Source organism: Ischnura elegans, chromosome 11 (genome assembly GCF_921293095.1).
Source record: "Ischnura elegans chromosome 11, ioIscEleg1.1, whole genome shotgun sequence".
Lineage (NCBI taxonomy): Eukaryota > Metazoa > Arthropoda > Insecta > Odonata > Coenagrionidae > Ischnura > Ischnura elegans.
In genome coordinates this window covers 46,949,795-46,964,756 of record NC_060256.1, presented here as the reverse complement: position 1 = coordinate 46,964,756, position 14,962 = coordinate 46,949,795, and the positions used below count along the sequence as shown (strand labels likewise).

Here is a 14,962-nt window from a genome sequence, read left to right as displayed (position 1 = left end):
GCTTAGTCGTTATTTGAGTAAGGAAATTTAGTGATGCAATAAAACATCGCCTTCCGTCTGGATTTATGCTTACGTTTATCGGATAGATGTTTATCTGTCGCCGCACCACTCCTGTTCCTGTATATCTCTTTGCAACAGGTATATTGGCTTTTTTTTGCTCCACGTTCGGTAAAGCGACAATTCGCTATAGCGAGTGTTTATTAGTGCACCGTGGGGTGTCGTTATAACGAGGTTGCACTGTATTTGTTTTCAGAATACTATTTTTTTTTATTTTTCTCTTTTGATTTACTCTTATTTTTCACAAATGTTCCTATTCTTGCCCTATTTTGAAAGCTCAAAAGATTTTTTATTTTGAAAAGTGGGTTGTTATAGTATCAGTAAGAGAATAGGACTTTTCTTTAATAGGACTTAGTAATAGACATTCATTCAGCGTCGCCCGTGGCTGTGAAAAATATTTTTGAGGAAAACGTTATAATTCTTAAAAATGATAATAAATGAACTAAATTCGCTGATTTATTAATCAAATTAATATTTTAATAAACTTATATTGCATTATAATAATTTTTTAGCCTTCTTTCAACCATTTCAAAGTTTTTATGCCCATATACAAGAGAGTTCGCCTAATTGGGGCAAAGTGGACAAGTCCCGATATGTCCCGATTAACCGGAATCTACTGTACTTGTGAAGTGCAAGATATGTTGTGGTAACAGAATAGTGTAGTCCGCATGGACTGCAGTCCTCATTTATTTGCCAAATATTTATTGTATTCCCTGTAGATTAAATATTTTTGTGGAATGGTCGGAACTTTTGTTATTAATAGAAAGGACTCAGGTGGTGCAGGTTTATCAAAACCATTGAAAAAATGAACAAGATGAAGAGCTCAATAGACATGGGTCATATTTATATAGGGTTCATGTTGGTCAGAGAGATAAAAATTGAGACTTGAAGTCTTGGAAATTTCAGGTAAATTGGATTATGGTTCAGGAAAACTCCTGAGTCACAGTAAAAGACTAAAATCATGGCTGAACCCATGGTACGTCCTGCATTTGAGGGATAAGGTAGGTGTTTTGTTGCTATCCTGGCTGGGTGAAAAGAAGTAATGCTGGTTTGGCACTACAATATTTCGGGTGCTACTACTTTTTCTTGACCTTGTTTCAAAGTATACCTCGATACTGTGTGCATTTAAAAAAAATTTGAGTGTGTTGCCTTTGATTGTCAGGGAAATTTGAATATTTTGGCTGGAAAATGAGGGAATACTCAGGAATATTCGTAAAATAGAAATAGTGAAAAGTAAAACTTAGTAATTACATATCAATTTATTAAAGAGCGACCTAGGTTTTGAGATGGTACGTCATCATCTAGGGACATCACATGCATCGTGCCACATTGAAACCTATGTCACACCTAATATAGTTTACATTTATAGTCATTTCTAGTTTTTGAGGTATGTATTAACTTTTTTAAGTTTTGTTAAATCCATAAATCTTTGTAATTATTTAACCATGGATTTCAACACATTAGTATTAAGTCTACATATATATTTAAATGTTTAATAACGTAATAAGTTAAATCCTTGCTAAACTGATGTGGTTCTTGTATTTTTTGCCAATCCAATTTGGACAAAAGTGATTGTTGGCACTCTCTTGACCTGATCCCTTCAATTTTTGTGGAATTACAAAGTTTTACTTTTCATTATGTTTAGTCGATTCCATGAATTCACGTGTGAGACAACAAATTATATGAAAGTAGAAAGTTGGCAAGAGCCCTGTAATATTTGAACTTAATCTCTCTCTGATGCTTTGTCAGTAATGCTAATGTTTGGACTCAATCTGCATGCATCAAATTATCTTTTGACTCAGATTTTTGCATAAAAATTTTGAAAGATACAGCGTCGTTATGGCTTAAGTGTGTTATTTTTGCTACATATAGCAAGTTGCTCCATGTCATTCCATGTTTGTTGATATTTCTAGAAAAAACAGTCATGAGGAACTGAGAAAAATGTGTGGTCAATTGCAAAATTAATGAAGAAGACCCAGGTCAAGAAGATCAAAGTGTCAATGGCATTCAAGGTAGTGCTCTTGAATAATTTAATTGATCTTTAGATCATGCGTTGGGGCTTCCTCATTAAATTATTTACGAAATAATTTAAAATCCTTTCCTTTAATAATTTTTGTGGCCTTCTCAATCACCATAAAAGTCTTCCCTTTTTACTCCACCAAAAGCAGGTTCTCAATTGTGTTGTAATGCACATGAACTACCCAATACTATAGTACAGGCATCCCCCGAGTTACGTAAGAGATGCGTTCCGGCAGACTATGCGTAAGTCGAAATTTACGTAAGTCGAACCTTTGCGTTGGCGCTTCAGAGATTGCTGTATAACAAGTTGTATCGCACAGGAATGAGCGCAACCACATACGCCACCACATCCATCGCTAGAACTGCAAATTTTCACGTTGATTGCTGACTTGGGATTTATAAGCAATTTTTCTACAGAAATAAATGAAATTTCCTTCGAGGAATGACAAAAATGGTTCACTTTGTTATTTTTAGCACGTAAAAAACTCTATAATTATTCGATATTTTTTCTACCATAGGTTGTACGAGCGAATATCTACTTCTTCGCGCTCGCATTCGAAAATTAACGTAGTTATTTGAAATACGGTTATCGCTTACGTAAGTACGGATTTACGTAAGTCGAGACATACGTAACTCGGGGGATGCCTGTATAGTGAAAGTATACATATATGTGGAAAACATTGTCATTTTACTTGTTTTTCCACCAAGAAATACAGATGAAATAAATGAGCTATCCCATTTATATTGGAAGCTGTTCCTCAATATGTAAGAACGCTTTCCCATGAATTGAATGGAAAGTTGATGTTCTGCTCTTGGTAGCGATATAGTTGTTCACAGTGTAGTCATCTGTGATTCAACGCTTTGGCATTTGATCATTGGAAAATATTCTTGGGTTATGCAATTGTCAACTAGAAAATTTTTAGACAGACCTAAAGGTAAATGCAAGAATCAAATATTGGTGCTGACAGCCGAAGTACATAATTGAGTCTCCACTCAACTCTGACTCCTTCCTTATTTACTATGCAGGTATGTAAGCAACATTTTCTACCAATTATCATCTACAATTAAACTCCCAAAATCTAAGACTATTTTGTCTTTCAGGAAATGTTGACTCTGCTCTTTCAATTGTCGAATTTATACACCATATTTACCTCTTACTATCCCTGTTTTCTTGAATGACCAATGGCGGATCCTAGAAGCCAAGGGGGACGAGTGCATTTTTTAAATTTTGGTGGTAAATGCAGATAATTTATGGCTGGTGGGGTACACAATGTTGCGTGGCAAAGGAATATAAATGAATGACTGAATTCATCTCTGAAATTATAGAAATTGCACATGTACCCCTTGGTTTCTGGGATCCTCAATAGGGTAGTTTCCTTCATCAAAGAAAACGAAAGGCATTGATTGCGATTCGTTACCCACTGTTAGTGTATTCATAATATACAAATTATTTTGTTTTAGAAATACCGGGTTAGACGAATGGCAATGGTCCATTTTTATCCTCATTTGAAAACGGCCAGATTGGCGCCCATGCGATGCCACTCCACGTGACGTCACAGGGACCTAGTTTCTATAGGAGAAGATAGGAGTTATACATCGTCTGAGGTTACCAATGCATGCATGAGGCGCAGAGCTCAGGGAAACATGTCTTAATAATCATTTATTAAAACTGGCTAAGGTCGGAAAGTTTTCCTCGTTTGATAAGTTATTAATAATCCTTATTTAAGCCAAGCGCTACCAGCCAGCAGGGTACTAGGCTACCCACTAGCAGCCTGCGTCGTATCAGCGCTAAGCCTCGCCTCAAGGTCACCTCGCAGGGCGGCAACGGGAACCAGAAATACGTCACGCGGAGAGATTTCCCGGCATTCATACTTACGCGTCGCGTTTTCGCGCGCTTGAATATTTTCACTTTTCATTTAATAGATATCGTCATTTAAAAATATAAAAGCGTGAAATACGTACTCCAGGAGTAATAATCTTTCGATTTAGGCAATAAAAAAATAATAGGAAACCACCCTATTTCCGCACAGAAAACTTTCTGCTTGGAATTGTGAAGATATTTTGGTATGTTTCTCTTATGGTCGTATTTAGTAATCCTATCAAATATTTTGTTGATACATCAAATTGTTTCTTCAGAGTTACCCGTAGCCACACAGTTCCATTGGGTGTACCCATGGTAACCTTATGGGTACCATGGTAGCCAGATCATAATCTATTGTGGTTCAATTTCTGCAAGTGACATCGATAGGAAGGATGAATCTTCAGGAAAAGAATATTTTCAGATGAAGGAGAGTTAAAATAATCTATACACTACCATTTTCCGTTTAGTTTTATTATAATTGCATGCATGGGCGTACCCAGGATCAAAACTAAGGGGGGGGGGGCATGGTTGTTCAAGTTATAGGTACCTAAGTTTATTGCATGGAAAAGGTGAATGAAACCAACATTTTAAGGAAACTGTAACAGCTTTTTATTAGTTTTAAAAATTATTTGCTTGAAAAAATATTATTTTCATTAAAGACATTTGCGATTTTGGCTTTTAGGGGGGGAAGGAGGGGGGGAACTGCCCCCCTCTAGAAGCGAAAGTGAATGTAGCTCTCAGCGAAAGTTTTGAACATATTTTCTTTCAATCAAAGAAAGGTGATATTAGTATAAAGCATGTAATTAAAATAAAATATTTTATTTTTGAGCAAACAATTTTAAAAACTAATAAAGTGCTATTATAATTTTCTTGAAATTTTAGTTTCTTTAACCTTTTCTGTGTTATAACTTGAACAGCCACGAATTGCACCCCTCTAGTTTTGATCCTCGGTACGCCCTTGATTGCATGTATAATTTACAGATAGTAGAAGTCAGGGGCGGATCCAGGATTTCCTTCTGGGGGGGGGGGGGAGGCACAAGCAAGGCCGTATCCAGGATTTTGTTCTGGGGGGGGGGGGGGCACAATGATACCTCGTAATACAAAACGGACGCTGTGGTAATGGGACCGTATTAAAAATCTCGCATATTTTTAAGGGACTGGGGGGGGGGGCACGTGCCCCTGTTCCCCCCCCTAGATCCGCCTATGGTAGGCGTCCATATTGAATTCACGTTTAGCGCCCGTCTCTCGCTGACAGTGGGCTTATTTCGTCCGGCTTCAAAAACAAACTAATAAGTGGATTAAGTTATTACAAGCTTCAGCAACATCTTCTGTGACGATTCGACAGCAAAAAGGAGAGCAAGATTTCTTCAAGAGCCTCATATACTCAGAATGGTTGGAAGTAGCCGTATGGCTACGGTGGGCGAGAAACAAAGCGATTGCTTGGCCGAAGTTTGTTTATCGCATCTCTGTTATACATATATGCTTCCTATGGATACCATTAAAATGAAAACACTGGATACCTTCATACATGGGCGTAGGTACCCAGCGAGGGGCAGGGGTGGCAGCTACCCCCCATAAACAATAATCGCATGAGTCTTTAAGAAAAATCAGCACTGAATTGAAACGAAAGTATTTAAAAAAATTCTTTAAACCCACGAGAAATGATATGTATTAGTATAGCATATGTAACAAAAATAAAACTATTTTTCAAGGCAATAATCTCATTAAACTAATAAAGTGCTGCTATAATTTTCTTAAACGTTAGTTTCATTCACCTTTTCCATGGTAAAATGTCACAACTTGGCTTGCCTCCCCCTAGTTATGATCCTGGGTACGCCCTTGCCCTCGTATCCTCATGTATTACGCGTGCGAACCCGTTTTTACCGCCGCTAAAGAGGAAAAATCGGAGCGCGTGTGACATGAGGAAATGCGGTAAGTTCATTGGAGGAAAATTAAATAATAATGCCAGCATATTTTTTCCAACATTTATTGCATTAAAAGTACGTATAATATAATATCACTAAAAAATAACAAATGGATGTGGATATATTTACAGTGAAGAGTGAGAATGTCGTTTTCAGGGAGATGTACCGAAACCCTTGCAAGAACATCTCTTTGGTGCACTATACATCGAAACGTTTCCCACCACGTTTGTACAAGCGTGAAACTTAAATAGGTTAGTAGCTTCATGATAAGGGCAAATTATTATGCCATCTCACTCGTTTTAAGTATCCGTCGACAGCCGAAGAGGAAAATTTCGGCTGATACACGAATGGTAACATTTTTTGAGATTCAGTCGCTCCTCATCTTTTGCTCAAAGAAAAGAAAAAATTTGAGTCCCGGAATATGTGCCTTAAATTGGCCTTAATATATCTACGGTTACCTATCACTTCCCTCCGAAATGCGTTGAAGTTGAAGGTTTTGAAGCAGAATGATTTTTAATTTTTTATCTTATAGGGAATAGTTTTAGCTGTCATCACATTAAATTCAGAGAGGAATAACATTTCACCATGCGAAGTGTAAAATTAGAACTGATTGTGTGGTATTCCATTTAATTTCCTCTTTCGTGCAATCCTAGGTAATAGAATCTATATAAGAGACTAACACCAATATAAGTGCATACTTTAACGAAAGTTCGCCTAAAAATGGAGTGCCGTAATAATATAGCCGCTCTAACACCACGGGTACAGGTGTTTGGCCACTCTTACTTCATATCTATACAAAAAACTACCACTACTTCTCTACTTTGTCTCTTCTCGTGCACATCTCTGAACTGGTAGGGGACCCACAAGTTACCTCATCAGTTTTACTATTTACCCCCGGTTAGTGGTAGTTTCGTGGGGCGAAAACCACTAACCTTGCCTCCTTCTCTAAACATTTTTTTTCGTCGAAAATATCAGGATTAAAGCAGGACCTTGGATAGGCATCTGATATGTGTACACTCACTAAGAAATACACTGAAATGCAATATAAAAAAGCTCAAGTCCTTCAAATTCGGTTAAACTAGTATCATATAAAGTTACATTGCACCAATCAGTACCCTTGAGGAAACCAGAGGATACTGGAATACGACGTAAAATGTTCAGAGACACCTTTGCACGGATCCCACATCTTCCTGGCTGTCAGAGTCATTTATAACATATAAACCATCACATCGACTCCTTTTACCCGCACTAGTCCCAACCTTGTCCTCTTATGAATATCATTTGGTTTTGCATGTAAGGATGCTGCGACTGCATTGACCGTGGTATCGCTCTCGGTAACAATCCTCGTAAAGCTAATGGTAAAAAATAGGTGCCATCGTTGTTTATGATAGGCGTCAGCCAGGTTGTTCCAGGTGTGTATTGTCTTTGCGTCCTCCGTGTCGTAACACCATTCCTTCAAGACGTGATGTTGTTGTTATGGTTACGTCTTCGGACGGACAGTCGAACTCCGTTGATGTTGTTCAACACGATCTCTCCCTGCAACCTCAACTCCCTCCTCTTGTCCAGACTGCGGAACTCGAAAACGCGGAGGACCTTGGCCAACCAGAGTTTGACCTCCATCATCGCGAACTTTTGACCTGGAAAGAGGAAGGAAGGTACATGGATGAACATCTTTGTTGGGTAGCGAACTTAAAACAATGGAATGCTGGTCGCTATGCAACGTGCACGGGAGCAGTTGTAGCCAGGCTGGAGCCCGTCTGAAACCTCGTTTCTTAACAGATATATGTGTTTTGAATTAGATTTTTGGATTAACAATATACAAACATTAAATGTTTTTATTTCGTTCAAGGATGCTGTGTGTTTCGCAAAAATATATTGACATATTTTGCTTACAGTTGCAAGTTGATGTCTGTTAGGAAATTATTAAGGAGTTCACGACTTTTGACTGTTATGCTGAAGAAAGAAATTTCAATATGAAATGGAATTTAATGCCAATATATATTGCAAGGTTTTATAATCATACATGGACTTCTGGCTAAATCCTTAATAACAATTTCTCAAACAATTCTCCGTGACGACGGGAGAATAACAATGGGAGTCGAATAATAATGGACAGCAATTCTTGTTGAAAACGCGAGAATAAACAAAAAGGGAGTCATGAAATGAAAATAGTGGTGTTTGGTCGTTCGCGTCGTCGCTCCTTATTTTTCGTCCTGAATACTTATCAATTGGTTTGCAAATTTTTATAATTTTATTTGTGAAGTAATGCGGTACGTGTCGTTGCTTCCGAGTTTTCTTCGTGAGTAATTACCAAGGACAATTGTGTTTGTAATTTTTGTAATTTGATTTGCGAACCAAAAGTGGGCATTACGTGAGTTACCTCGTTTACTTAGTGACATTTGGTTTCTATTTGTATGTGAAGTACTTGAAAAATGAAATTTCGTTACATTATTCCCACGCGTACTTTTGCATCTTGTAATGTAGTACCTACATGCGGAGCGGAATGACCAAGTTTTAAGGTTTATGTTAGTCAGCTATTCCCAGGGAGATGTTCAACTTACCTGACTCCCATGTATGTTAAATGGGAAAATCCCCGAAATTCCATTGAAAGAATAATTTATTTTGAGGTGAAAAAACTGCTGTCTTGGATCCTAGTAATTTATCTTCCAAGTTGCAACCTCTCCCGAAACGTATGAGCGGTAAAAATTCAACGTTGCGCGATTTCCCAAGTATCTAAATGGAGAGCGACTGTGGTGGTCTTTCTCACGATGGCCAGATACGCAATTTGTTGGCTTAAGCGGGGGAGGGGATATCAGCATTCCATTGTGAAGAGTTCGGTGCTGTTTGGACGTAATTTACAGCCATAAATGCCTATTATCAGTAATTGATAATGCCATGCAAATAAAATAATTTTGGCATGCATGAAATCTAATGGATTGTGATGGAACTACAGAGGAAATCATACAAGGCCGCGTGGTTGGTTGCCCAGTAATCAAAAGCAGCCAGAATTGAAGCCCCAAGTTCCGTGCATTGAAGGGAAATGGAAACAGCAAAGAAAATTCTATTTAATAGACTTTGCTGGGAAACTGATGTTTCTCTTTCTTTGCGTTCCCTGTATTTAACGGAAAAATTTCCGTCGAAACGAAAAATATTATACAAGCGCTATCGTTGCTGTCAGCTTACCAGACCCATCATATGATCTCAGATTTCGTCACCGCAGCCTTGGCGCTATGCGCAGAAGCCAACAAGCACTATTGCAAGTATTTCCTCCGAGTATGGAAAATCATTAAAGAGGAACTGTTAACTTAATTGCGAAGTTGTCGCGCGTGTAGTGGTTGAATCCTTAGGCCATGTGTATCACATTTAATCCCATCTCCAGGAAGATGCAATAGTCTAAAGTAATGACCCTTAATATAGAATCAAGCTAAATGTGATTAACTTAAAGTGAGAGGACGACTTTCTTTTCAACGCATAATGTCTTAAAATTATATCAAGGCGGTAGCGATCTAGGGGGTGGGGTGCAAAAGGGTTCAAACCCTTCACCCACGAAATTCATGGGGTATACAGTTTTGTGGTATCGAAATACAGGCAGTCCAATCAATCGTATGACATATATACCTAGAAGAGAATCATGTAGACCACTGTTTGTTAAGCTGGGAATTCTCACGCTTCCTTGTCTCTATATATTTAAACTATGTGTACTAGTTAAACTCAACCTTCATAGACTAAAGCTAAATCAGGATATACATAATCACCAAACTAGATCACATACATCCATCCACATAACCCTCCACAGACGGAAACTTTCCTACACAAGCCCCATAGCTATAGGCTCAAAAATATATAATTCACTCCCCCCCAAACTTAGGAGCATCTCCTCAATGAACAGATTTAAAGCTGACCTAAAAAAATATCTTGTAAACAAATCTTACTACAGCATCCAAGAGTTCTATATTGATCCCTAAAAATATGTATAAATGTATGTGAATGTCTCTTATTGATATATTGTGTTCAATTGTTTAATGTTACATCTACTGTTCAGTATGTTACATTTTTATGATTCACTTAACTTCCATGACGTGTCCTATATCTATATTCTGTGGCTCACTGTAATATATGATCTTTTGGACAAATAAAATTATTATTATTATTATCTAATTTTAGGAACTTAAAGTTGAGTAAATTTGATGAAATTTGACAAACATAATAAAAATTGTATTTCTTGTTTTATTCAAACCAGATTTTATAATGTTCACCTTTTTACTTCATAATGTGGGCCGAAACTCAAAATTTACATTTGCCTGTGGCAGACGCGCAGTTCAGAACTAAGGCTAGGGAGGGTTTTTAGGAGCAACTAATTCTGAGAGGTATGGAATACGGGAGGTGCGGGTGCCTTTCCCGAGAAAATTTTTATGAGAAATGGTTCAAAATGGTGAGTCTTACGGCTTTCTGAGGGATATTTTATCAATACTTACACTATTATATAAGAAATATTTAATTGAATAAAGTAAAATGGATTAAATTTTAAAATTTCTCTCAGTTCTGGGTGGTGGTAATCCCCCAAAACCCCCCTCGCTGCGCTATTGGCCTGTGGTGTTTCAATGCTAAAAATTTGGGGATGAAAATAAGTCTTTTGCATTTATCGGTGAAAATATCATTTCCCAGGTATTAGATGAGGCATAGAATGAAATTAGAATGAATAGAAATTAAATTTTAACTGACTCTGATTAACGTTTAATCTTTGGTGAGACAAAAGAACCTTAATGGACCACGAGTAGCTACGACGAATCGGAATGAATTTTAAATCATGCAATGAACTCCTCTCACCAATGCAGTTCCTTGATCCAGCGCTGAAGGGCGTGTAGGCGAATGGGCTCCTGCTTTCCGCCTCTGGGCCGATGAATCTGTCCGGGTCGAACTTCTCGGGCTCCGGGAACACTTTAGGGTCCCGGTGGAGAATGTAGGTCGCCACCACGACGGCCGTACCGGGCCTCAGGGTGTGGTCATCTGCATTCATTGGGCCAGGTGAGAACGATGCCATAATTTCAGCCGAAAAAATATGAAAGATTTGAGGAATTTGGAGTAAGAAACAAGGAAGTACATGTAATTGTTATGAAAATATCAAAATTTACTCTTTCAAGTGTACATCATCGAGTCACCACCACAAAAAAGAGACTGTCCGTGACAGGCATTCGGAAAACCGAATTTTTATGCAAGCATTATTGCGTATATTTGGGAAGTACATTAGAGGAAAACGGATACTTTAGTGTGCACACCAGGAAGACAATTACGTTATTAAAAGAGGCGTTCATGAACAGGAAGGAGCTGATGTGAGGATCGTTATGTAAGAGTATAAAGAAAAGGATAGTGGGGAGTCTGATCTGGAATCTAGCGCTGCATGGTGCGGAAACATGGACACTTAGGAAGGAGGATGAAAGAAGATTAGAGGCGTTCGACATGTGGGTCTGGAGAAGAATGGAGTAGGTAAAGTGGATGGAGAGGAGGAGGAACGACTAAGAGCTAGACATGGTGGAAAGTGCATCCAAATAATGTTTGCGTTGCCATAGTTTAGTAACTAAGGAGTTGTACCCTCATGTTTATGTACAAAAGATGCTTAAAATTGTCTCCTCTGCCACCTCCTGAAATATTTCAGATTCCTCCTGAAACATCCTGTACAGCTTATTCATTGAAATGTGCGGTTTCCAATTGCGTGAGAATTGACAGCAAATTATTAGAACCCGCACACCACCCAACCACCCTCCTGAGCATATTTCAGGCTACTTGCCTGAATACTGCCCGCAATGTCGAGGAATGATCGATAATTACTATTACGGCCTGGTCGAATGGTCGGCGATCGCCGAGGGACACGAGCTTAGGGGGCCCCTCACCAAACTCACGTTTATCTTGAAGCTTAGCATATGAAAGTAGTAATAAAAATTACGCAATTTACTTGAGCCAAAGTTAGTTTTTCAGTTATATAATTCAACGTTTTCTTTAGTTGCTTTATTTGCAACATTTATTTACTTGTTATAGTATTCTACCGATTACAAACTCATTGTCAGCGTGAAAATATTATATAAAATATCAATAAAATAAAGATATCAGGAGATAAAAGAGAACGTGGTGCTTTTCTAAAGGGGTTAATCGAAAAGGTTATTTTAGAGTTTTTTTTTATTTCATTGCAGTTTCAAAGAACTAATTCACTAAATAGATATCAGAACCATAATACGTTACTAAATTTTATAAACTGTGAAGTTCTGACTTTTCACAGTATTTTTACATACGAAATTGCTATATTTATGAACTCTTATTCAGTTTTTAAGTGCCAGAATAGCGTCACAATCCATTTTCGGGCATGCAATTTCCTAAAAATTTCCGCGGGACGACCCCTAGTTAGGAGGGTCCCATAATGAGCCCCAGCCGAGAGCCCTCAATCACCGCAGACCTCCCCTGCCTCCCAATGTCACACTCACTGATCTTTAGGGGCGTCTTGAGGTCCCTTCCCATGAGAGGCACGGGCGGGAACAGCCTCATGGTCTCCTTGATGCAGTAACCCAAGTAGGTGAGCAGTCCCAGGTCGCCGGGGGTGATTTCGTTCGTGTCCAATTTGTCTCCAAGGACCGTCTCGATCTCATGAACCGCTCTGTCCTGTATGGAAAGAAGCAAACAAAATATAATTGTGGTCAGGGGCGCAGCAGGGAATTAAGGCTAGCGGGGGTTTCAGGCGCAACTAATACTGGGGGGCTTGGAGGCATTGCATACCCGCCAGGGTAAGCGGGAGGTGCGGAGGCCTTCCGCCGGAAAAATATTAAGATAAATGGTGATTTTTACGGCCTTCTGAGGGATATTTTATTAATCCTCACACTATTTTATAAGCAATATTAATCCAATAAAGTAAAATAGATTGAACTTAAAAATATCTGTGAGCTCTTGCCGCGGAAAATATAGTATCTCATAACTTCACGTTAAGTGTGTGAAAACTTTCTATTTTGGAAGATAAAAGAATGAAAATTTGTTAGGTTAAATTGTATATTTAAACAGGCAAGATCCGGGATTCATACCATAGTTACACCTTCAGGTGTAAAAACCTGAAGATGTAACTGTATCATGAAACCCGGGGTGTACCTCTTTAAATATACAAGTGAACCTAACAAAATTGTATTATTTTATTTTTCACAATGAAAAAATATTGATTCGTGAACGAAAAGAAAGTACTACTATCAGAGTGAATAATGTATTTCAATAAGTATTAAGTGCAATATATCCTCTGACACCGAAATAAGGTGTTATAGATGAATGGTGAAGATATCATCGGATGGGTAATGGATAGGTCGTGTGAGCATGGAGGAAATTCTAACAAGAGCAGGAGAGAATAAAAGGCTTTTGAAATCCTTAGGAAGAATATAGGAAAATTATTCGGCCACAATATGAGGCACGATAGTTTAATGAAAATTATCGTAGAAGGATAGATGGAAGGGAAAAAGGGCACAGCTAGACCACGGATGAGATATTTGGAGCCGGTTCTTAGGGATGTAAAACAGAAGGCTTATGAAAGTTATAAAGATAAGCTGATAGGAGAAATAAATGGAGAGTTGCGTTCAACCAATCTTGATGATGATGAATACTTCACAAGGAAATCTATTGATACCGCTTGAGTCGTCACATTAATTGACGCAGGAAATGTTTGCCTTGAAATCTTTATTGTAAAATGCGATTATGACATGTGATAAATGTGTTTTAATTAGATTTTTTGTATTCACAAATCGCGAACATAAAATGTTTTTCTTTCCTTCAATAATGTTGTGTGTTTAACATATTAACAAAAATATATTGGGATATTTTGATCTTAGTCGCAAGTAGATGCTTTTTAGGAAGTTATTTAGGAGTCACAACTTTTGATTCTTATGTCTAGAACATGAAATAAATTGAAATATCAAATGGAATTTAATATCAATATGTATTTCAAGATTTTATAATCACACATGGACGTTTTGCTGTATCCTTAATTTCAGAGACTTGAGTTACATCGTTTACTTAGAGGCATTTGGTTACTATTTGGATGCGAAGCCCTTGAAAAATGAAATTATCTGAAATTATTACCCCGTGCACATGCATGTTTTAACGTAGTACTTTACACATGCGTGGAGCGGATTGCCCAAGTTTGAAGGCTTAGACAGCTATTCCATGGAGTTGTTTAACATACCTGAATTTCTGGGCTATGACCGAAAAGGTAGAGAGCCCAGCTCACACACGCTGAAATGGTGTCGTGGCCCTGGAAAATAAAAGCAAAATTACATAAGCATATTCGCAAGCGTGAGACTTAAACCAAGCTCTGACATCGAACAACAGATACTTGAGGACTTTATTTTCATAATGCTGTTTACCCATGTGAGAATGACGTTGTATACGAATGAATATTTGTCCTCCTGTAATTTTCTCCGGTAACTCTATGTTTTCATATAGTTATTATAATCTTTTTCATTAAAATTTCTGAAGTTTTCACTGAGATTTTTAGTAAAAAGTTGTTTTCTTGTTCTCACTAAAGTAACTCTTTAGTGTTCTGAGTTGAGAAATTTTCTCGTGATGTGGGAAGTTGAAATTATTACAGCCATTTTCAGTTTGATGTACGTATTTGGATTAAATTTGGGAATTGTAAAACCGTTTTGTATTTGTTTTGGGGTGATACCGGTAGCAGAGATGACAACAGGCGCTATAAAAACCTGTTCTATATTCCACATTCCTTTCATTTCTATTGACTTTACTGGTACTTCATTTTCCCGGTTATTGTCTTTTCGATTTCATGTCAGAGTGGTACTGCAATACCAACTATGTTACAGGTTCTATTTTTCATGTTAATCAGCGTAATATCTGGTCCATAATTGACAATGATTTTCTTTGTTTGGATCGGCAAATCGCGGTATAAAATATATGAACTGTTTTTAAGCACAGTTTCGGGGTGGTATTCATAATATGGAGTCTATATATTTACTAATTTGTGCTGGTTGGCCAGTTTTTCGAGAATGATTTTTAAGACTTGATTATGTCTACTACTATTATTATCATTAAGCATTCTATTGGTAAAGTTGGCTTGAAGAGAGCG

The 14,962-nt window shown here is 37.8% G+C and overlaps 1 protein-coding gene across 1 annotated transcript in view; it reads right to left on the bottom strand.

The window, feature by feature from the left end:
* Positions 1–5,908: 5,908 nt before the first annotated feature.
* Positions 5,909–14,962, bottom strand: part of LOC124168080 (cytochrome P450 4C1-like) — a 105,550-nt gene continuing 96,496 nt past the window's right edge. Inside the window, exons 8-11 of the mRNA XM_046546190.1 lie at positions 14,066–14,134; positions 12,336–12,510; positions 10,690–10,869; positions 5,909–7,499 (exon numbers count right to left, since the gene is read on the bottom strand). Coding sequence (XP_046402146.1) covers positions 7,318–7,499; positions 10,690–10,869; positions 12,336–12,510; positions 14,066–14,134 — 606 coding nt within the window. The 3' untranslated portion in view covers positions 5,909–7,317. The remainder of the gene's footprint in view (positions 7,500–10,689; positions 10,870–12,335; positions 12,511–14,065; positions 14,135–14,962) is intronic.